Source organism: Aegilops tauschii, chromosome 5 (assembly GCF_002575655.3).
Source record: "Aegilops tauschii subsp. strangulata cultivar AL8/78 chromosome 5, Aet v6.0, whole genome shotgun sequence".
Taxonomy (NCBI): Eukaryota; Viridiplantae; Streptophyta; class Magnoliopsida; order Poales; family Poaceae; genus Aegilops; species Aegilops tauschii.
The window spans coordinates 6,296,003-6,320,416 of record NC_053039.3 but is presented as its reverse complement, the minus strand read 5'-3'; the positions used below and the strand labels follow the sequence as shown (position 1 = coordinate 6,320,416).

The 24,414-nt window shown below is 44.4% G+C and overlaps 1 protein-coding gene and 1 long non-coding RNA gene across 2 annotated transcripts; both read right to left on the bottom strand.

The window, feature by feature from the left end:
- Positions 1 to 15,125: 15,125 nt before the first annotated feature.
- Positions 15,126 to 20,405, bottom strand: LOC109759244 (uncharacterized). The gene is made up of 10 exons (XM_020318067.4): positions 19,972 to 20,405; positions 18,676 to 18,822; positions 18,427 to 18,581; positions 17,924 to 18,211; positions 17,637 to 17,767; positions 17,056 to 17,173; positions 16,891 to 16,983; positions 16,718 to 16,777; positions 16,513 to 16,600; positions 15,126 to 15,609 (listed from the first exon to the last, which is right to left on the bottom strand). The coding sequence occupies exons 1-10, from the start codon at positions 20,192 to 20,194 to the stop codon at positions 15,593 to 15,595; spliced, it is 1,320 nt and encodes a 439-aa protein (XP_020173656.1). The 5' UTR covers positions 20,195 to 20,405; the 3' UTR covers positions 15,126 to 15,592.
- Positions 20,406 to 21,477: 1,072 nt separating this feature from the next.
- Positions 21,478 to 24,414, bottom strand: LOC120964237 (uncharacterized). Its single transcript, XR_005755889.2, has 3 exons — positions 23,362 to 24,414; positions 22,366 to 22,430; positions 21,478 to 21,950 (listed from the first exon to the last, which is right to left on the bottom strand). It is a non-coding gene; the product is annotated as an uncharacterized lncRNA (long non-coding RNA).

Sequence of the window (24,414 nt, the reverse complement as noted above, 5' to 3'; positions counted from 1 at the left end):
CAAACAAGATCCAGATATAATGTTCATGCTTAACGCTAGCACCAAATAACAATTATTTAGGTCTAAAACTAATCCCAAAGGTAGATGTAGAGGTAGCGTGCCGACGGCGATCACATCGACTTTGGAACCATTTCCCACACGCATCGTCACCTCGTCCTTAGCCAGTCTTCGCTTAATCTGTAGTCCCTGTTTCGAGTTGCAAATATTAGCAACAGAACCAGTATCAAATACCCAGGTGCTACTGCGAGCTCTAGTAAGGTACACACCAATAACATGTATATCACATATACCTTTGTTCACCTTGCCATCCTTCTTATCCGCCAAATACTTGGGGCAGTTCCGCTTCCAGTGACTAGTCTGCTTGCACTAGAAGCACTCAGTCTCAGGCTTAGGTCCAGACTTGGGTTTCTTCTCTTGAGCAGCAACTTGTTTGCTGTTCTTCTTGAAGTTCCCCTTCTTCTTCCCTTTGCCCTTTTTCTTGAAACTAGTGGTCTTGTTGACCATCAACACTTGATGCTCCTTCTTGATTTCTACCTCCACAGCCTTTAGCATTGCGAAGAGCTCGGGAATTGTCGTATCCATCCATTGCATATTATAGTTCATCACGAAGCTCTTGTAGGTTGGTGGCAGTGATGGAAGAATTCTGTCAATGACACTATCATCCGGAAGATTAACTCCCAGTTGAATCAAGTGATTGTTATACCCCAGACATTTTGAGTATATGTTCACTGACAGAACTATTCTCCTCCATCTTGCAGCTATAGAACTTCTTGGAGACTTCATATCTCTCAATCCGGGCATTTGCTTGAAATATTAACTTCAACTCCTGGAACACCTCATATGCTCCATGATGTTCAAAACATCGTTGAAGTCCCGATTCTAAGCCGTAAAGCATGGCACACTTTACTATCGAGTAGCCATCAGCTTTGCTCTGCCGGACGTTCTAAACGTCGTCAGTTGCATCTGCAGCAGACCTGGCACCTAGCGGTGCTTCCAGGACGTAATTCTTCTATGCAGCAATGAGGATAATCCACAAGTTACGGACCTAGTCCGTGTAATTGCTACCATCATCTTTCAACTTTGCTTTCTCAAGGAACGCATTAAAATTCAACGGAACAATAGCACGGGCCATCTATCTACAATCAACATAGACAAGCAAAATACTATCAGGTACTAAGTTCATGATAAATTTAAGTTCAATTAATCATATTACTTAAGAACTCCCACTTAGATAGACATCTCTCTAATCATCTAAGTGATCACGGGATCCAAATCAACTAAACCATGTCCGATCATCACGTGAGATGGAGTAGTTTTCAATGGTGAACATCACTATGTTGATCATATCTACTATATGATTCACGCTCGACCTTTCGGTCTCAGTGTTCCAAGGCCATATCTGCATATGCTAGGCTCGTCAAGTTTAACCCGAGTATTCTGCGTGTGCAAAACTGGCTTGCACCCGTTGTAGATGAACGTAGAGCTTATCAGACCCGATCATCACGTGGTGTCTCGGCACGACGAACTTTGGCAACGGTGCATACTCAGGGAGAACACTTTTATCTTGAAATTTAGTGAGAGATCATCTTATAATGCTACCGTCAATCAAAGCAAAATAAGATGCATAAAAGATAAACATCACATGCAATCAATATAAGTGATATGATATGGCCATCATCATCTTGTGCTTGTGATCTCCATCTCCGAAGCACCGTCATGATCACCATTGTCACCGGCGCGACACCTTGATCTCCATCATAGCATCGTTGTCGTCTCGCCAACTATTGCTTCTACGACTACCGCTACCGCTTAGTGATAAAGTAAAGCAATTACAGGGCAATTGCATTGCATACAATAAAGCGACAACCATATGGTTCCTGCCAGTTGCCGATAACTCGGTTGCAAAACATGATCATCTCATACAATATAGCATCATGCCTTGACCATATCACATCACAACATGCCCTGCAAAAACAAGTTAGACGTCCTCTACTTTGTTGTTGCAAGTTTTACGTGGCTGCTACAGGCTGAGCAAGAACCGTTCTTACCTACGCATCAAAACCACAACGATAGTTCGTCAAGTTAGTGTTGTTTTAACCTTCTCAAGGACCGGGCGTAGCCACACTCGGTTCAACTAAAGTTGGAGAAACTGACACCCGGCAGCCACCTGTGTGCAAAGCACGTCGGTAGAACCAGTCTCGCGTAAGCGTACGCGTAATGTCGGTCCGGGCCGCTTCATCCAACAAATCCGCCAAACCAAAGTATGACATGCTGGTAAGCAGTATGACTTGTATCGCCCACAACTCACTTGTGTTCTACTCGTGCATATAACATCTACGCATAAAACCTGGCTCGGATGCCACTGTTGGGGAACATAGTAATTTCAAAAAAAAAATCCTACGCACACACAGGATCATGGTGATGCATAGCAACGAGAGGGGAGAGTGTTGTCCACGTACCCTCTTAGACCGAAAGCGGAAGCGTTAGCACAACGCGGTTGATGTAGTCGTACGTTTCACGATCCGACCGATCCAAGTACCGAACGTATGGCACCTCCGATTCAGCACACGTTCAGCTCGATGACGTCCTGCGAACACCGATCCAGCAAAGCTTCACGGGAGAGTTCCGTCAGCACGACCACGTGATGACGGTGATGATGTTGCTACCGATGCAGAGCTTCACCTAAGCACCGCTACGATATGACCGAGGTGGAATATGGTGGAGGGGGGCACCGCACACGGCTGGAATAGATCAACAGATCAACTTGTGTGTCTAGAGGTGCCCCCCTGCCCCCGTATATAAAGGAGCAAGGGGGAGGCCGGCCGGCCCTATGGGGCGCACCAGGAGGAGGAGTCCTCCTCCTAGTAGGAGTAGGACTCCCCTCTTTTCTACTCCTACTAGGAGGGGGAAAGGAAGGGGGAGAGGGAGAAGGAAAGGGGGGCGCCGCCCCCCCCCCCTCTCCTAGTCCAATTCGGACCAGAGGGGGAGGGTGATACGTCTCCAACGTATCTATAATTTTTGATTGCTTTCATGCTATATTATATTCTGTTTTGGATGTTTAACGGGCTTTATTATACACTTTTATATTATTTTTGGGACTAACCTATTAATTGGAGGCCCAGCCCAAATTGCTGGTTTTTGCCTATTTCAGAGTTTTACAGAAAAAGAATATCAAACAGAGTCCAAACGGAATGAAACCTTACGGAACGTGCTTTTCGGAACGAATGTGATCCAGAGGACTTGGACCCTACGTCAAGAAAGTAACCAGGAGAGCACGAGGCAGGGGGGCGCGCCCTCCACCCTCATGGGGCCCACATTGCTCCACCGACGTACTTCTTCCTCCTATATATACTTACGTACCCCCAAACCAACAGAAGCATCCACGAAAATCTAATTCCACCGCCGCAACCTTCTGTACCCGTGAGATCCCATCTTGGGGCCTTTTCCGGCGTCCTGCCGGAGGGGGCATCGATCACGGAGGGCTTCTACATCAACACCATAGCCTCTCCGATGATGTGTGAGTAGTTTACCTCAGACCTTCGGGTCCATAGTTATTAGCTAGATGGCTTCTTCTCTCTCTTTGGATCTCAATACAAAGTTCTCCACGATTCTCGTGGAGATCTATTCGATGTAATCTTATTTTGTGGTGTGTTTGTTGAGACCGATGAATTGTGGGTTTATGATCAAGTTTATCTATGAACAATATTTGAATCTTCTCTGAATTCTTCTATGTATGATTGGTTATCTTCGCAAGTCTCTTCGAATTATCAGTTTGGTTTGGCCTACTAGATTGATCTTTCTTGCAATGGGAGAAGTGCTTAGCTTTGGGTTCAATCTTGCAGTGTCCTTTCCCAGTGACAGCAGGGGCAGCAAGGCACGTATTGTATTGTTGCCATCGAGGATAACAAGATGGGGTTTACATCATATTGCATGAGTTTATCCCTCTACATCAAGTCATCTTACTTAAAGCGTTACTCTGTTCTTTTGAACTTAATACTCTAGATGCATGCTGGATAGCGGTCGATGTGTGGAGTAATAGTAGTAGATACAGGCAGGAGTCGGTCTACCTGTCGCGGACGTGATGCCTATATACATGATCATACCTAGATATTCTCATAACTATGCTCAATTCTATCAATTGCTCGACAGTAATTTGGTCACCCGCCGTAATACTTATGCTCTTGAGAGAAGCCACTAGTGAAACCTATGGCCCCCGGGTCTATTTTCCATCATATTACTCTTCCAACACTTAGCTATTTTTATTGCCTTTTATTTTACTTTGCATCTTTATTATAAAAATACCAAAAATATTATCTTAGCATATCTATCAGATCTCACTTTCGTAAGTGACCGTGAAGGGATTGACAACCCCTTTATTGCGTTGGTTGCAAGGTTTTTATTTGTTAGTGTAGGTGCGAGGGACTTGAGTGTGGCCTCCTACTGGATTGATACCTTGGTTCTCAAAACTGAGGGAAATACTTACGCTACTTTACTAAATCACCCTTTCCTCTTCAAGGGAAAACCAATGCAGTGCTCAAGAGGTAGCAAGAAGGATTTCTGGCGCCGTTCCCGGGGAGTCTACGCAAAAGTCAACATACCAAGTACCCATCACAAACTCTTATCTCCCACATTACATTATTCGCCATTTGCCTCTCGTTTTCCTCTCCCCCACTTCACCCTTGCCGTTTTATTCGCCCTCTCTCTTCTGTTTGCCTCTTTTCGCTCGCCTTTCCTTCGCCATGTCGGAACCAAAAAGAGTTGGGGGTTCTCTCCCGAACTTGGACGATCCTTCTATTCTATCTAAACTCATAAATAATGTTATGGAAAAACCCGCCGGAGTTGTCAATGAGAGTCTTAATAATTTTCATGAAGATGATTCCAGAATTTTTCGTTATTTACTCGATGAATCTTTGAAAGATGCTTGGGATAGGCTGTTAAGGATCCGGGCTAGCTATGTACCCCAATATCAAATAGAGGTTTACCTAAAAAGCTTTTATGTTGGGTTGCCCGCTTCGTTCAAACAAGTTTTAGATTCTATTTTTCAAGAGGGTTTTCTTGAAGGGGACCCCATAGATACCTATGAAAAGATGAAAACTATATTTGGGCACCCCACGAATGAGAAAATTGAATCCACATCTCTTTTGCTTTCCTACCAAAACGAATCTATCAAAGAGATAAAAGCTAGCCTAGATGCAAATTTCCGCAATGTGCTTAATATTTCTTCTACCATTAATAGCCACGTGCTTTATCAAAATAGAAAGATTAATTCCATAGATAACAAGTTTGCTCTTTTCTACCCTAAAACCAAAGATGGCAATACCTAGATCTATCCTTGCTTTTATGCCTAGCTAGGGGCGTTAAACGATAGCGCTTGTTGGGAGGCAACCCAATTTTATTTTTATTGTTTGCTTTTTTCTTATGTTTAGGAATAAATATTTGATCTAGCCTCTGGTTAGATTTGTTTTTATGTTTTAATTAGTGTTTGTGCCAAGTTAAACCTATAGGATCTTCTTGGATGATAGTTATTTGATATTGCTGTAAATTCCGGAAACTTTCTGTTCACGAAAACAATTGTTAAAAATCACCAGAACGTGATAAAATATTGATTCCAATTGCTTCTGATCAATAAAAAAATTGTCTAGGTCGTCCTATTTTGGTAGATGTTTTGGAGTTCCAGAAGTTTGCGTTAGTTACAGATTACTACAGACTATTCTGTTTTTGACAGATTCTGTTTTTCGTGTGTTGTTTGCTTATTTTGATGAATCTATGGCTAGTAAAATAGTTTATAAACCATAGAGAAGTTGGAATACAGTAGGTTTAACACCAATATAAATAAAGAATGAGTTCATTACAGTACCTTGAAGTGGTGTTTTGTTTTTTTTCGCTAATGGAGCTCACGAGATTTTCTGTTAAGTTTTGTGTTGTGAAGTTTTCAAGTTTTGGGTAAAAGATCTGATGGATTATGGAACAAGGAGTGGCAAGAGCCTAAGATTGGGGATGCCCATGGAACCCCAAGATAATCTAAGGACACCAAAAAGCCAAAGCTTGGGGATGCCCCGGAAGGCATCCCCTCTTTCGTCTACTTCCATCGGTAACTTTACTTGGAGCTATATTTTTATTCACCACATGATAAGTGTTTTGCTTGGAGCGTCTTGTATTATTTGAGTCTTTATTTGTTAGTTTTTCACAATCATCCTTGCTGTACACACCTTGTGAGAGAGACACACATGATTCGGAATTTATTAGAATACTCTATGTGCTTCACTTATATCTTTTGAGCTATATAGTTTTTGCTCTAGTGCTTCACTTATATCTTTTAGAGCACGGTGGTGGATTTGTTTTATAGAAACTATTGTTCTCTCATGCTTCACTCAGATTATTTTTAGAGTCCTACAAAACAGCGTGGTAATTTGCTTTAATTATGATAGGCATTCAAGATTAGTAAAAAAATCTTATGAGTGTGTTGAATACTATGAGAAGTTTGATGCTTGATAATTGTTTTGAGATATGAAGATGGTGATATTAGAGTCATGCTAGTTGAGTAGTTGTGGATTTGAGAGATACTTGTGTTAAAGTTTGTGATTCCCGTAGCATGCACGTATGGTGAACCGTTATGTGATGAAGTCGGAGCATGATTTATTTATTGATTGTCTTCCTTATGAGTGGCGGTCGGGGACGAGCGATGGTCTTTCCTACCAATCTATCACCCTAAGAGCATGTGCGTAATACTTTGCTTTGATAACTTGTAGATTTTTGCAATAAGTATATGAGTTCTTTATGAATAATGTTGAGTCCATGGATTATACGCACTCTCTTCCTTCCACCATTGCTAGCCTCTCTAATACCGCGCACTTTTCGCCGGTATCATACACCCACCATATACCTTCCTCAAAACAGCCACCATACCTACCTATCATGGCATTTCCATAGCCATTCCGAGATATATTGCCATGCAACTCACCACCATTCCGTTTACTATGACACGCTCCATCATTGTCATATTGCCTCGCATGATCATGTAGTTGACATCGTATTTGTGGCAAAGCCACCGTTCATAATTCTTTCATACATGTCACTCTTGATTCATTGCATATCCCGGTACACCGCTGCAGGCATTCACATAGAGTCATATTTTGTTCTAAGTATTGAGTTGTAATTGTTGAGTTGTAAGTAAATAAAAGTGTGATGATCATCATTTTTAGAGCATTGTCCCAAGTGAGGAAAGGATGATGGAGACTATGATTCCCCCACAAGTCGGGATGAGACTCCGGACGAAAAATAAAAAAAAGAGAAAAAAAAGAGGCCATAAAAAAAAGAGAAAAGGCCCAAATAAAAAAATGAGAGAAAAAGAGAGAAGGGACAATGTTACTATCCTTTTACCACACTTGTGCTTCAAAGTAGCACCATGATCTTCATGATAGAGAGTCTCCTATGATATCACTTTCATATACTAGTGGGAATTTTTCATTATAGAACTCGGCTTGTATATTCCAATGATGGGCTTCCTCAAAATGCCCTAGGTCTTCGTGAGCAAGCAAGTTGGATGCACACCCACTTAGTTTCTTTTGTTGAGCTTTCATATACTTATAGCTCTAGTGCATCCGTTGCATGGCAATCTCTACTCACTCACATTGATATCTATTAATGGGCATCTCCATAGCCCGTTGATACGCCTAGTTGATGTGAGACTATCTTCTCCCTTTTTTGTCTTCTCCACAACCACCATTCTATTCCACATATAGTGCTATGTCCATGGCTCACGCTCATGTATTGCGTGAAGATTGAAAAAGTTTGAGAACACCAAATGTATGAAACAATTTCTTGGCTTGTCATGGGGGTTGTGTATGATTTAAATACTTTGTGTGGTGAAGATAGAGCATAGCCAGACTATATGATTTTGTAGGGATAACTTTCTTTGGCCATGTTATTTTGAGAAGACATAATTGCTTAGTTAGTATGCTTGAAGTATTATTATTTTTATGTCAATATTAAACTTTTGTCTTGAATCTTTCAGATCTGAACATTCATACCACAATTAAGAGAATTACACTGAAATTATGCCAAGTAGCATTCCGCATCAAAAATTCTGTTTTTATCATTTACCTACTCGAGGACGAGCAGGAATTAAGCTTGGGGATGCTTGATACGTCTCCAACGTATCTATAATTTTTGATTGCTTCATGCTATATTATATTCTGCTTAGGATGTTTAACGGGCTTTATTATACACTTTTATATTATTTTTGGGACTAACATATTAACCGGAGGCCCAGCCCAAATTGCTGTTTTTTGCCTATTTCAGAGTTTCGCAGAAAAAGAATATCAAACAGAGTCCAAAAGGAATGAAACCTTCGGGAACGTGATTTTCGGAACGAACGTGATCTAGAGGACTTGGACCCTACGTCAAGAAAGCAACCAGGAGAGCACGAGGCAGGGGGGGCGCCTACCCCCCTGGGCGCGCCCTCCACCCTCGTGGGGCCCACGTTGCTCCACCGACGTACTTCTTCCTCCTATATATACTTACGTACCCCCAAACCAACAGAAGCATCCACGAAAACCTAATTCGAATGCCGCAACCTTCTATACCCGTGAGATCCCATCTTGGGGCCTTTTCCGGCATCCTGCCGAAGGGGCATTTATCACGGAGGGCTTCTACATCAACACCATAGCCACTCCGATGATGTGTGAGTAGTTTACCTCAGACCTTCGGGTCCATAGTTATTAGCTAGATGGCTTCTTCTCTCTCTTTGGATCTCAATACAAAGTTCTCCACGATTCTCGTGGAGATCTATTCGATGTAATCTTCTTTTGCGGTGTGTTTGTTGAGACCGATGAATTGTGGGTTTATGATCAAGTTTATCTATGAACAATATTTGAATCTTCTCTGAATTCTTTTATGTATGATTGGTTATCTTTGCAAGTCTCTTCGAATTATCAGTTTGGTTTGGCCTACTAGATTGATCTTTCTTGCAATGGGAGAAGTGCTTAGCTTTGGGTTCAATCTTGCGGTGTCCTTTCCCCGTGACAGCAGGGCAGCAAGGCACGTATTGTATTGTTGCCATCGAGGATAACAAGATGGGGTTTATATCATATTGCATGAGTTTATCCCTCTACATCATGTCATCTTACTTAAAGCGTTACTCTGTTCTTTTGAACTTAATACTCTAGATGCATGCTGGATAGCGGTCGATGTGTGGAGTAATAGTAGTAGATGCAGGCAGGAGTCGGTCTACTTGTCGCGGACGTGATGCCTATATACATTATCATACCTAGATATTCTCATAACTATGCTCAATTCTATCAATTGCTCAACAGTAATTTGTTCACCCGCCGTAATACTTATGCTCTTGAGAGAAGCCACTAGTGAAACCTATGGCCCCCGGGTCTATTTTCCATCATATTAATCTTCCAACACTTAGCTACTTTTATTGCCTTTTATTTTACTGTGCATCTTTATTATAAAAATACCAAAAATATTATCTTATCATATCTATCATATCTCACTTTTGTAAGTGAACGTGAAGGGATTGACAACCCCTTTATTGCGTTGGTTACGAGGTTTTTATTTGTTTGTGTAGGTGCGAGGGACTTGAGCGTGGCCTCCTACTGGATTGATACCTTGGTTCTCAAAACTGAGGGAAATACTTACGCTACTTTACTGCATCACCCTTTCCTCTTCAAGGGAAAACCAACGCAGTGCTCAAGAGGTAGCAGAGGAGGGCGCGGCCTGCCCTAGGCCAGCCCTCTCTTTCTCCCGGGGAGTTCCGGTAACCCTCCAGCACTCCGGTTTTCTCCGAAATCACCCGGAACAATTCCGGTGTCCGAATATAGTCGTCCAATATATCGATCTTTACGTCTCGACCATTTCTAGACTCCTCGTCATGTCCGTGATCACATCCGGGACTCCGAACTACCTTCGGTACATCAAAATACAAAACTCATAATATCGATCGTCACCAAACTTTAAGCGTGCGGACCCTACGGGTTCGAGAACTATGTAGACATGACTGAGACACGTCTCCGGTCAGCAACCCATAGCGGAACCTGGATGCTCATATTGGCTCCTACATATTCTACGAAGATCTTTGTCGGTCAAACCGCATAACAACATACGTTGTTCCCTTTGTCATCGGTATGTTATTTGCCCGAAATTTGATCGTCGGTATCTCAATACCTAGTTGAATCTCGTTACCAGCAAGTCTCTTTACTCGTTCTGTAATACATCATCCCGCAACTAACTCATTAGTTACAATGCTTGCAAGGCTTATAGTGATGTGTACTACCGAGTGGGCCCAGAGATACCTCTCCGACAATCGGAGTGACAAATCCTAATCTCGATATACGCCAACTCAACAAGTACCTTCGGAGACACCTGTAGAGCACCTTTATAATCACCCATTTATGTTGTGACGTTTGGTAGCACACAAAGTGTTCCTCCGGTAAACGGGAGTTGCATATTCTCATAGTCATAGGAACATGTATAAGTCATGAAGAAAGCAATAGAAACATACTAAACGATCAAGTGCTAAGCTAACGGAATGGCTCAAGTCAATCACATCATTGTCCTAATGATGTGATCCCGTTAATCAATGACAACTCATGTCCATGGCTAGGAAACTCAACCATCTTCGATTAACGAGCTAGTCAAGTAGAGGCATACTAGTGACACTATGTTTGTCTATGTATTCACACATGTATTATGTTTCCGGTTAATACAATTCTAGCATGAATAATAAACATTTATCATGATATGAGGAAATAAATAATAACTTTATTATAGCCTCTAGGGCATATTTCCTTCAGTGTGATGGAGTAGTTTTCAATGGTGAACATCACTATGTTGATCATATCTACTATATGATTCACACTCGACCTTTCGGTCTTAGTGTTCCGAGGCCATATCTGCATATGCTAGGCTCGTCAAGTTTAACCCGAGTATTCTGCGTGTGCAAAACTGGCTTGCACCCGTCGTATGTGAACGTAGAGCTTATCACACCCGATCATCACGTGGTGTCTCGGCACGACGAACTTTCGCAACGGTGCATACTAAGGGAGAACACTTGTACCTTGAAATTTAGTGAGAGATCATCTTATAATGCTACCGCCGAACTAAGCAAAATAAGATGCATAAAGGATAAACATCACATGCAATCAATATAAGTGATATGATATGGCCATCATCATCTTGTGCCTTTGATCTCCATCTCCAAAGCACCGTCATGATCACCATCGTCACCGGCGCGACACCTTGATCTCCATCGTAGCATCGTTGTCGTCTCGCCAACTATTGTTTCTATGACTATTGCTACCGCTTAGTGATAAAGTAAAAACAATTACAGGGCGATTGCATTGCATACAATAAAGCGACAACCATATGGCTCCTGCCAGTTGCCGATAACTCTGTTACAAAACATGATCATCTCATACAATAAAATTTAGCATCATGTCTTGACCATATCACATCACAACATGCCCTGCAAAAACAAGATAGACGTCATCTACTTTGTTGTTGCAAGTTTTACGTGGCTGCTACGGGCTGAGCAAGAACTGTTCTTACCTACGCATCAAAACCACAACTATTTTTCGTCAAGTGTGTTGTTTTAACCTTCAACAAGGACTGGGCGTAGTCACACTCGATTCAACTAAAGTTGGAGAAACTGACACCCGCCAGCCACCTGTGTGCAAAGCACGTCGGTAGAACAAGTCTCGCGTAAGCGTTCACGTAATGTCGGTCCAGGCCGCTTCATCCAACAATACCGCCGAATCAAAGTATGACATGCTGGTAAGCAGTATGACTATTATCGCCCACAACTCTTTATGTTCTATTCGTGCATATAACATCTACGCATAGACCTGGCTCTGATACCACTGTTGGGGAACACAGTAATTTCAAAAAAAACCTACGCACACGCAAGATCCATCTAGGTGATGCATAGCAACGAGAGGGGAGAGTGTTGTCCACGTATCCTCATAGACCGAAAGCGGAAGCGTTATGACAACGCGGTTGATGTAGTCGTACGTCTTCACGATCCGACCGATCCTTGTACTGAAAGTACGGCACCTTCGCGATCTGCACACGTTCAGCTCGGTCACGTCCCACAAACTCTAGATCCAGCTGAGGTCGAGGGAGAGCTTTGTCAGCACGACGGCGTGATGACGGTGATGATGAAGTTACCGACGCAGGGCTTCGCCTAAGCACTACAACGATATGACCGAGGTGGAAATCTGTGGAGGGGGCACCGCACACGGCTAAACAATCAACTTGTGTGTCTATGGGGTGCCCCCTTCCCCCGTATATAAAGGAGTGGAGGAGGGGAGGGCCGGCCCTCTCTATGGCGCGCCCAAGGGGGAGTCCTGCTCCCACCGGGAGTAGGATTCCCCCCTTCCCTAGTTGGAGTAGGAGAGGAAGGAAGGAGGAAAGAGGGAGAAGGAAAGGGGGGCCGGCCCCCCACCCCAATTCGGATTGGGCTTGGGGGGGCGCCTCCACCTTGGCCGCCTCCTCCTCTCTCCCACTAAGGCCCAATAAGGCCCATATACTCCCCGGGGGTTCCGGTAACCTCCCGGTACTCCGGTAAATGCCCGAACTCACCCGAAACCATTCTGATGTCCAAACATAGCCATCCAATATATCGATCTTTATGTCTCGACCATTTCGAGACTCCTCGTCATGTCCGTGATCACATCCGGGACTCCGAACAACCTTCGGTACATCAAAACACATAAACTCATAATACCGATCGTCACCGAACGTTAAGTGTGCGGACCCTATGAGTTCGAGAACTATGTAGACATGACCGAGACTCATCTCCAGTCAATAACCAATAGCGGAACCTGGATGCTCATATTGGTTCCTGCATATTCTATGAAGATCTTTATCGGTCAAACCGCATAACAACATACGTTGTTCCCTTTGTTATCGGTATGTTACTTGCCCGAGATTCGATCGTCGGTATCTCAATACCTAGTTCAATCTCGTTACTGGCAAGTCTCTTTACTCGTTCCGTAATGCATCATCCCGCAACTAACTCATTAGTCGCATTGCTTGTAGGGCTTATAGTGATGTGCATTACCGGGAGGGCCCAGAGATACCTCTCCGACAATCGGAGTGACAAATCCTAATCTCGATCTATGCCAACTCAACAAACACCATCGGAGACACCTGTAGAGCATCTTTATAATCACCCAGTTACTTTTGATAGCACGCAAAGTGTTCCTCCGATATTCGGGAGTTGCATAATCTCATAGTCATAGGAACATGTATAAGTCATGAAGAAAGCAAATATCAACGCTAAGCTAACGGATGGGTCAAGTCAATCACATCATTCTCTAATGATGTGATCCCGTTAATTAAATGACCACTCATGTCTATGGCTAGGAAACTTAACCATCTTTGATTCAACGAGCTAGTCAAGTAGAGGCATACTAATAACACTCTGTTTGTCTATGTATTCACACATGTACTAAGTTTCCGGTTAATACAATTCTAGCATGAATAATAAACATTTATCATGATATAAGGAAATATAAATAACAACTTTATTATTGCCTCTAGGGCATATTTCCTTCACCTAGGTGTACTACTTGAACTCCCACCTATGAGATCCCAAAAATTTTGTTATGCAATCTAGCACAATAGATACAAGGAGCAAAATTACATAAATAAAAGCAACCTAATATCACACTATAGCTCCATTGTATATAACCCCCATCAACACATAACCAAAACTTCGCAAACTCGTCTATGTCAAACTTTTGAAAAAAACAATGATACTAGAATGGAAGTACCATGTGTGTTGTCTACCTAGTACTAGGGATCATTCTCAGCTGATTTCCACCACAAATAGTGTTGAAATGATTTTGAAAATCAGCATCCTCAAGTAAATGGAACTGAAATATACAACTGTGGCAAGAATCCCTTGGAAATCAACTCCCCGGGACACATCCCACGATCGGGAGGCACCAAGACCAGATTTCTCGCCAGCAATCGATATCATAGTGATTCCAAAACTCACGTGAACCTAAAACTTTTGTAAGGGGTAAGGAATAGATGGAAATACTTACATCACAGTTCCTTACCAAAGGGAGGCCGGGTGGGGAAAGAACTAAAAATAATTCCTACTCTTCGATAACTTCACCCAAATAGTTTTTCTTTCTGGACACAACAACGACCAAAAGGGGCTCCTACGGTCACTACTGCTCTGATTTGGCTAAGTCTTTGTCTGGTCAAATGGGTAGGATCTTTTGCTTCCCTAAAAAGCATGCTGATTGCATTTATAAATTGCTTAAACTTTTACAGCAATGGAAGCCGCTAGTTAAAGATGTTGACATTGAGGCGACGGAGCTCCTGATCTCTTGCATGAAGGCCACAGCGTTCGGATCTCATCAGCCGGGAGAGAGTCCCTTCCTCTAGCGGATGCTTCCCTGGAGTCTTCTTGCTGTCCCTTTTAGTGCATAGGTTGCTGGCATGCGTGCCATGTGTGTTGTTATGACTAAAAAGACTTATATTTAGAAACGGAGGAAGTATATGCCTATGCTTGATACTGCCGCGTGGTTTTATTTATAAACTCACGCCATGCGAGGCAGGAGGAATTCCCCAGAACTCAGATTCACTAGTAAATCCTAGACGCCATTGTGGGCGAGGGAAAAAAACCAAACATTTGATAGAAAACAACCCCTTTGTGATTTGATCTATGATTTTGGTTCCCGACTCACTTTGTTCCACTTCCACACCGTCGCCATGGTTATGTACAGTTTCTCGCGGAATTAGTCTGGCTATTTATTTATTTGTAATGCCAATGTAAAATACATGTTAATCTAGAAATTTATGCGTGAAGCCGTCTAATAAGAAATGCAGCAAAAAAGGGAGCAACTTCACATCACAGTTAGCGCACATAGCTGCAAAACAGAGTCCGTGTATGCCAAAAAAAAATAGCAACAAAAAAATTCATTCTTTCAGTCTAAGAGAAAATGGAATCAGGCTGAGTCATTGCACATTATCAGTTGTTATCAGCAACTGGTAAGGATAGAAAGCTTCAGGACATAACATCAGAATTGCCCATGTTCCAAAATCAACAGGGAACACCTCAAATTCCATGCCAAATGACTAGAAGTCATGACACAAAGAGATAAGAGACCTTACACTTGCTAGGATTGTGACACGTGGTTTAATAGTGGAGAGGCCACCTTACACTTGCAACTTAGAAATTTCATCCAAGTATAACAGCAGAAAAATATACATGTGTTTACAGTCAGATCACCGTAGAAAAGAATTTCCACAAACCAGCAACAGTTAAAAATTAGTAGTGCTTTTTCACAAAGTTCATGACCCAAGATACTTGGTGCTCCTCATGCATAGCCATATGTGCAGAGCCAAGATACTTGGCCTTGTTGACCACCAAATGAGATAAGGCAACAAACAACGCTTCCTCGGGCACTAAGAGGGGTTTCAATTGCAGTATAGGAAATCCCACAAGGAGCTGCTACTTTGGAGGACCTAGGCACTAAATTACAGATAAAGATGTTATTTCTAATATATCTATAGTACTACATGTGGCCACACTATAGAAACATCCCTCCTCGACCTGGCAGCCAGTTCAAGAGTCTGTAGGACCTGTAACAAATAACAACATAACATGAGTATCAAATAACCAAGCCTACTTTTGCTTGCAAAACACCTATCTCAAGGCGAATGTTTTGTATCTATATCCAAAAAGAAAACTGAGAGCAAGCATGCAAACAATATTTAATCCACATTCTTTGCAAAATGTCACACAACTCAAAGTTAGCACCACAAACCCAGACATGCATCTCTTGCACCACAAACCCAGACACTTTGGTAAAAAAAACATGGATGAAGTCTGTTCTCTACAACTTAGGCTCCGTTCGGAAGCTCTCCACGAGCCAGCTTCCCGAAGGAGCCAAGAGAAGCCACCCCGAACGAGTTAGCTTCGAGAAGCCAGCTCCTGGAGAACGTGAACCCCGCAGTGCAATTTTTCGGAGCAGCAGAAGCGTAGCTTCGCTAAAGCGAGAAGTGGAAGTTGCTAGAAATTACACGAGAGTGCCCTTCCGAAGTGCCTCACGAAACGTTTTCTGTCGCTACAGCCTGCCTTTACCACTGAACTGGGCCATCCATCTACCAACCCGAATGGGCTTCATCCTCCTTTCCTGGGCTGCCAGCCCATGAAGAAGCAGCTGCTCCAGCAATGCTACCGAACGATCGTTGGCTCCAGGAGAAGCTAGCTAGCGCTGGCTCCACGAGAAGCTGTCTCGTTTGGGAAGCCAGTGAGCTTCCGAACGGGGCCTTACTTGCTACACACCACCTACTTACCAAAACAGTAAACTTGCAAAATATCAGAATACTGTATGGTTTGGTGTGATATTTTAGGCATCACATGTGTGTCATGTAAGAGTGTATTGCACAATGCACATGAGCTTGCATACTTAGCGATAGCATTATGTCTGGATTTGAAATAATAATCTGTAGATGGGGCAAGTTAAAAGAGGAGATGTGTACCTCTTGTAATAACCTCTCCAAGTTCTGATAATTTTGCAGTCAAGTCTACAGTGCTCCGTTGTTCTTTGAGTGTGTGAAACACCCCAACCTATCGAGTTAGCCAAACACATCTCTTAGAGCTAGCATTTTGCTAATAATACTTCGGTACAAATAAATGGATGGCCGGGATCAAGCAAACCGCCCTCATATATACAAATGAACTTACAGAAATACGAACTTCAGCATCTAAGGTTCCCTTGTATATGCTCATCAGTGTATTTTCCAGCTGATAATTGCAGGAAACGAAAACATTCTAGTCAAGACCGTGAAGCTACTAAATATCACACAAATGAAATTTATTTTCAGTTCGTTTACCTAACAACTCTCTAATTCACTCACCTCAATTGTGGAAGAAACAGGCTTTCCACTGAAAGATTCAATAATATCACCTTCTTGGATTCCAAATTTCTCAGCAGGAGATCCTCCCGACACCTAAGGTTCAAACGTCAATAATTAACTTTACACAGATGAGAAATTGGGCACTTTCAGGAAGTCATTACCTACCTCTTGAACAATAAGACCATCATCAATGTTAAACTTACGCCATAACATGTCAACATGAGCAGGTTCTAGAAGTTTGATGTCCTTAAACATCATTCCAAGATGAGGCCGGGCGATGTGCCTACGTCAAATCAGATAATCATTTAACATATCTTTGGTGGAACCAGGCTTCCATCTAACGTGTTAAAAAAATCAACAATAATCAAATATTTTGATTCAAATAGAGTTCAGAAAGGCCCAACAGGGATGAATCGTTCATAGTAGTTGACAAAAACTCATAGAGGGGATTTGATATTACGTAAAAGTAACACATTTTGCACTCTCAGCGCCGTTCTACTTGTTTCTTCCTATCTAGGCCCCATCAAAGATCTAGTTCTTGATTTTCTTACAAATGAGTATATATATGTATACACACACACATATATATTCTTTGAGAATCTTTACACAACTTATGGTAATTAAATTTCATAAAAGTGAGAAAATAGATACTACTAAAAATAATGACTCCTAAAATAGGTAAAAAGAACAATTAGGAGACACCACATTAGTCTAATACTATCACAGCACTGAGAGAAAAAACGTACTGATATTTCTTCCATGAATCCAAACAATTGAGCAAAATGGAAGAAGGTACAAAAGACCCAAATCTCTTAGGGTCGTTGACCATTCCGACAACTTCACCACACAGGTCAATAACTGGCCCCCCATAGTCAAACTGCAACAATTCATATTGGCAACATATATGAAAGTTTGCAAGAACAAAAAAAATGTTATAACAATAGATTGCAATATAGAACATAAAGATGACATCACACAAAACTCAAAACTGTACCAAATGTATATAATTCTATCTAATGATAAGATATATCACCTCATTATCATCACCATGGCCATCTGGAGAACGGAAGTATACATTGTGGTGCCGCTCAAACATGGTTGGATTCAAATATTCTGCCCTGGCATATGTTATCCTTAGATTTAAGGAATTGTCTCTTCCGAGCCGAAAAACCTCTTGAGCAAATTCTACATCTTTTTCATTCAAAGATGGTAAGTTGATTGGTTGATCCACCTGAACGCTCAGGAAAGCGAGATCGTAGTGGGGCTGGAGATAGACCAGCTGGCCCTTTGCACTGGTGCCATTTAGCAAATGAACAGTGACCTAAACAAAGTTGCAGAACAGATTATATACGATTTTTGAATGGTAAGCGAAGGCGTGTTTTGTTTCCATTTTGTTATTAGAAAAGGCCAATAGCACATAGAAAAAATATGTGAATTGCAATACACCAAGATTATTTTATTTATTTGAGATGGAACCAGCTGTAAAAGATAGTACATGCATATACAGAAATTAATAGAAGAAGCACATTGACTCACATCAGCATCTGTAGCATACTCTTCACCGCCTGACCAGACACTGTAAGGAGCATCCTTTGTGCGAATCAGCCGCGCAGTTGTCAAAACAAGGCCAGTTTTCTTCTCCTCAACCCAATCGACCCAGAAGCCAGAGCACCGTCTGAGCGGTTCACCATCTGTGTGATTCAAACACAATATATATGTTAAGTTGCGAGACGACGGATCAACTAATCCAAATCATAGAGGGCACAAGGATACATATAAAAGTACCGAGAGAGGATGGAATCCCTAGAAGAAATTTCGCAGCGAGGAGCACGGCCTTGCTTCCGGATCGACGGACGGGGAAAAGCTCGATGGTGTGAAACCTGGTGGCAGGTTTGTAGTAGTCGAGCGTGGCAATTTTCACAGGGCGGGGAGCTACAGGCAGAAGTAGAACAGTTGCGTTATTACTTTTTTCTACAATGCGCATAAGCATATGTATCATATATTGAAGAAGAAGCGGCAAAGAAGCCGGATATAACGCCTTTCGGCCATTACAATGCCAATCACAAGGATTAGAATCCACATCCACCAAACACACCCATCACACGAACTACGGTACATGCTCCACCTAGGCCAACCTCATGCCAATGGCGATAAGACGAGCCACAGAGCAACCCAGGCATGTCATGATCGACGTCGGAGACCTCTACAACAAGACCAAGACTACCCCACCCACTGCGCCAAGAGGAAGTCAGCAAGTAGACAGCAGGGCCTGGGCAAACCTAGAGGAGTCATCATCGAGAGAGCTCCGGCGATGGTGTACACTGCGCCTCGGAGGCCCATGCCCAAAGTAGTAGCCGACACCGATAAGAGCTGTGCCACCAGGACTCCTCGAGCAACAAGACGGCGCCTCCAAGGAGGGAACGACACCATGCCAGGCCGCCGCCGCCTGGTCCGAAAGCCGAACCAAGGGTTTCCCTTGAGCACGAGGGAGGGAGTCGGATCCGGGCCAAAGCAATGCCTCCAGGTAGGGGACGGCGCCATGCTAGCCTCGGCGTCACGAAGTAGGGATTTTTCCCAGCCCAAGTTCCTAAACCCAAAGTTGCAGAGCTGCTCAATCAGGCCGGGCACCCCGAGGGGAGGCGACACATCACGCCGCACAGCTGCCTCCACCACCTCGCACACAGAGCCGAACCACCAACCGCCAGGAACCACCAGCAGCCATCCAATCCACCACGCCCGCCGGATCCAGGACACCAGCGCAAAGACCGCCAGCAGCCGAGAAGAGGCAAAGCGCCACCTTTCCCAGCGCACTGGCCCGACACCCAGCCGCACCGGCGCCCTCGTCGCGACCCCCGAACTCAACACGACGCACCACCAGCCCGCCTCCCGCCACAAGCCATCCCTTCCCCACGGCAGATCTGCTCCCAGAGGCCGCCGGGGAGCCACGCCGCATCAGAGCTCGCGGCGCGACGCCTGCAACCCCGCCGGCAGCTAGCGGGCGCCAACGCAAGGCTAGTTGCGCCATTACTAGTAAACTGAAAAATTGGATGTTGGCCGGGAATCGCGGGATCATATTCATACCTGATTCTTCGTCGAGTCTGGCCTTTTCCATCTTGGCCAAGTAGTCATCGCCGAAGGAATCGGGATTAACCCCCGCCCACTGTGACGGATCAGGCAAGTCCTCGTCGCTGTCGCTCCCCAGATCCACCACCTTCTTCTTCTTCTTGGCCAAGGGATCGTCTCGGCTGGTCGGATCGGCGGCCATGGTCCTTTTGTTGCTGGATCTCTCCACATCCGCACCCATCTTCTTTCCCCGATCGATGGGAATCAACCGCCGGCCCTCTTGCAATCGCGCCGCTGCTGCCGATGTGTCGTGTTCGTGGTTGGGGTCGGGGTCGGGTCGGGCCGTACACGGGTGTTTCCTGCGAATTTTTTGTGTACAAAAAAAATCGCAGGAAAGGCGCCAACATCCGGCACCGTCGCACGGGCCTGCGCCGCCGCCAACCCTCCCCTCTTGAAGCCAATCTGTCCCTGCACTGCAGTAAAGATTGGATGCCTCAACGTTCAACAGGTGGTGGATTGGACGGATATGTTTAACACAGCCAAGGATTCGTTCTTTTACGTCAAGTTGGCCCCCAAGCCCCACAGGTTCAAAAGGATCCAGGAGCTGGCCGATCGAGTACAAACCATCGAAGACAAAAGGAAGAGAAGGAAGCTGCATATAACCCATGCACCTGCCTTGGCTTCGTTCACGATTCCATGGCCGATGGACGGCGTGTCATCATGACTGCTCACGACCTCCAGAATATATACAACAGGTCTGATCCGGATAAAGTGTGCTTGTTTAGCGCCTCTCTCGTCTGTTACCACCACGAGGAAGCTCGCTGGCTCGCCGGCCAGGCCGAAGAGGCAAGGAAGTACGTGAATGCAAACATAACGGCATGGGACTCTTCCCCGGACATGCTTCTGCTCCCTGTTGAGGTCGAGTCCCTCGAGAACTTCCACGACAGCGACGGCGTCTACACCAGACCTCACCCGATCCTCCAGGTGGCTCGGAGCATACCAAGACACGCGAGCCGGTGAATGATGGTGTCATGGAACAAGGTGACGGGGTTGAGCAGCTCTCCCCGGGACATCGACATCATGAGCGCTAAAGAGATGGGCTACAGGATGACCCTCCTTGAGGCCTACATTGACAACCAGGCCGGGATGTCTGGCGCGCCTCTTCTTCACGCCCACGGCATGGTCATCGGGATGCTTCGTGGCGGGTTTGGGGGCACCCACTCCTACTTTGTTGCATCCCGCCATTTCTACAAGTGGTACCAGAGGCTGCGGGAGAGTGCAACGAACCACCGTGGACTCTTCGCAGGGAGTACGAGTAGGGCATAGCAAGCTTAGCAGCTAGGCAACATTAATTAATTTATCGTTATCTTCTCTAGTTGACAAACTTGGTACATGAAATTCTTGCACTGCTATTTAACTTGCCTAAAAAACTAATGATTTATATAAATCTCTCAGTTCAGGTAAAGTTGTCCCTGAAGAAGAAAAGAGTGCATGCCAGGCTTGTTCATGCTTTGATGACAACTCTCGACCATTGACAAAATAATAATTCAACAATAGGCAGTTGAGCTTGAGTTCTAGTTGAAAGGCAACCAGCTAGCCCCATGTCAATCACTGATTGTATTCCATGTGGAGGTTGTTACATATATATGGAATAGAGGCACTCGCAGGTGCATGCACAGCCATATAACGAATAGGACGTGACTGTTATTACACCACAAACATTGCATGCATGCACACGTAGTTCAACAGTTCCCAACACCTTTCGAGCACAAAACTAAACCATGAAATCACCAACAAATCATACAGCACCCACAATGGCGTAGCAGGGACGAAATCCAAGCCGCAACCCTCGTCGAGGATACACCGGACATTTCACTTCACTGTTCGAGATGGAACTTCCATCTGTATACAGGTGCACCGCCATTGCTTTCCTTTCCCGGTTTGGCTAACTCGGAATTCGCTCCATCAGGGCCATCTAAACCGCAATCCATGCCGAACTGCATCATGAAACATGTTTTGTCAAAGCATTGCCTTCTGCGTGAGATGAGAAACAGAACAACCGTAAGACAAATTTATACAAGAAGAGCATGTTTAGCTTGCGATTCACATCCAGCATGAATCTGTAGTAGCAAATGATTGGAGCAAGGTATAACAGAGAACAGTTGGACATAGTCCAGGGATCTCAAACTCGGACTCGCAAGTTTGGTTACATTTTCATTTCAGACCATGGCAACCATCAGTAAACCATGGAAAACACAGCATGCTTGTCTTTCAACAGATCAGGGCAACAAGTAATTAAGATTGTTCTAAATTTACTGACACGCCATCATTGAAACTAAGAAAAGTAATTTTATAATGATAAGTTGATAATCACATGTTCTCAGTACTCATGAGAAGCAGGACAAAGAAAACCTGGAATTTTGAAGCGGTTGCTGCAACTCAAGAGTCACCGGGGCCATCTCAGCTCTAATGGAAAGCTTAAAGACATGAAAGGAAAATGTAAGCTGCTGGCAAGAAATTAATAAGCCCACGTGGAATTGGAGCTTAATATCTTAGAAGGAATTTGTAGGTAACTCTTTAAATCCTAACTGCAATACTTTAGACGCTGAAGCCTTTAGAGTTCCTGCTATGGTCTAGGGCACAACCTCCACTGATCTAAGGCACAAACCAACTTATCTACTATTTCATTAATTATAGACAAGAGTGGCCATGGATTCCCTAGTCCATTTTTGTTCTGTCTATTTCTAGCGATTGCCAAGCAGGCCTGGTCCCAAATAGGGAACTAGTTGCTTGGCAGCATGATGAGGGTAGTATATATGTACTTGAACATCTATTAATTCAGTGGACTACGAGAAGGGGTGCAAATTTTCCTAGCTGGACAGAACAGTTATTGTTACACTGTAGTCTTTCAGTATATGAACATGTGGTAAAATAAAATATCTCTCAACTCAAAGAATGTTGCAGAAGCCAGTTTACCAAGAATATCTCTGATAATGTATTTCACCCAACTAGTTGGGTGCGACTACACTACTACAGTATATCGTCAACTATAAGTTCAATTGTACCCTCTGCTAGACATTTCAGTCTCATTCACTGGATCTGTTTCTAAACAGACACAAAGGGTCATGCATTGTTGCAACGTTGAGGACATTGTACTGCACAAGTATATGGAGATAATAGAACTGCTACTATAGACTGATTTGTACTGCACAAGTATATGGAGATAATAGAACTGCTACTATAGACTGATCTAGATCAATACATAGGAGTTCACCAGAAAAATGTAAAAAAAGTAGACCTCTGTATGCCTAGTTATATTTTCAGAGGTAATTGGCATTTCATTGGAAGATAGGCCAACAATCTAAACATGAAAAAAAAACCAAGAAACCAAGGGCTCTAGGGCTTTACCAGTGATGTAATCCAAATTCCGATTGTACTGTGAAGAGCTCCAGGCCTCCACCAAGGCTTCAATTCAGTTCACACATTATAACAGGATTGATGGGGCGACAACAAACCGGACAACCAGATTGCCCATGTCAACAGAGTAATGGGGCGATGACAAACAAGACAAACAGCACGGAAGCAACTTCAGAAGGTACCAGCAGAGTAATGGGGCGACGACAAACCGGACAATCAGATTGCCGAAGGGCAGACCCATGTAGGTAAACCAAGGATCATGTTGTACAAATTTCAGAGCTCCACCAGCCAGGGGGCTGGCTTATCTTGTCCTGCATTATCATTTGGCCAAAATGCATGCCTTGCCACATCGAGACGGCCATGCGCCCGGCATGGGGCGAGCAGCACCAGTCGCGCCTCCATCCGCACTCGGTCTCGTCGACCTCCGGGCTCCACCTCCCAGGCGCTTCCCAGCATCTCCACCATACATGTATAGCGCTGCAGCGACGGCCTCCTCACCCTTCCTTGCGAACACTTGCATCCATTCGCCCACCATCCCGGCCCTCGCGCACGCGGCCTTGTCATCCATCTCCCCTTCCCCGCCACGGAACAGGCCGAGAACCTGCGGGCGCGGGAAGTGCGGAGACAGTCTGCTCCCGGCCGGGCAATTTGTCGAACACGCTGCGGGAAGAATCCGGGTCGCCCCTGGCGGAGCATGCGTTGATGAGAGAGGGTTCGAGGACCGTGCCTAGGGGGAGCGCGGCGGCGTGGAGTGCGGCCACCGGCGAGAGAGCCGGAAGCGAGGCGGAGGAGCGCGGCGTGGTGCCCCCGGCTGTCGCCACCTCCATTGCACACTGACTCCGAAGTGACGCGCGGGGACGGGTGAGTTGGGGTGGGGTGGCGCGAGGACAATGCAAGGGAGGAGGAGACGGAAGGACACTCCGGCGTCCAGCCGGCGTTGAGATGGAAATTTATTTTTTTTAGCGGCGGCCGGCGTTGAGATGGATCGATCCAGGCAAGAAGACGAGGCACTGTGTGGCGTCCCCGTCCCGATTGTGGGCCCAA

Excerpts from the sequence above, each read along its gene's own strand:
- LOC109759244 (XM_020318067.4), bottom strand. The coding sequence starts at position 20,194 with ATGGGTGCGGATGTGGAGAGATCCAGCAACAAAAGGACCATGGCCGCC. Across the intron at positions 17,768-17,923 it reads GCCATGGTGATGATAATGAG|TTTGACTATGGGGGGCCAGT; the intron begins GTGATATATCTT and ends GAATTGTTGCAG. Across the intron at positions 16,601-16,717 it reads ATGCTGAAGTTCGTATTTCT|GTTGGGGTGTTTCACACACT; the intron begins GTAAGTTCATTT and ends CTAACTCGATAG.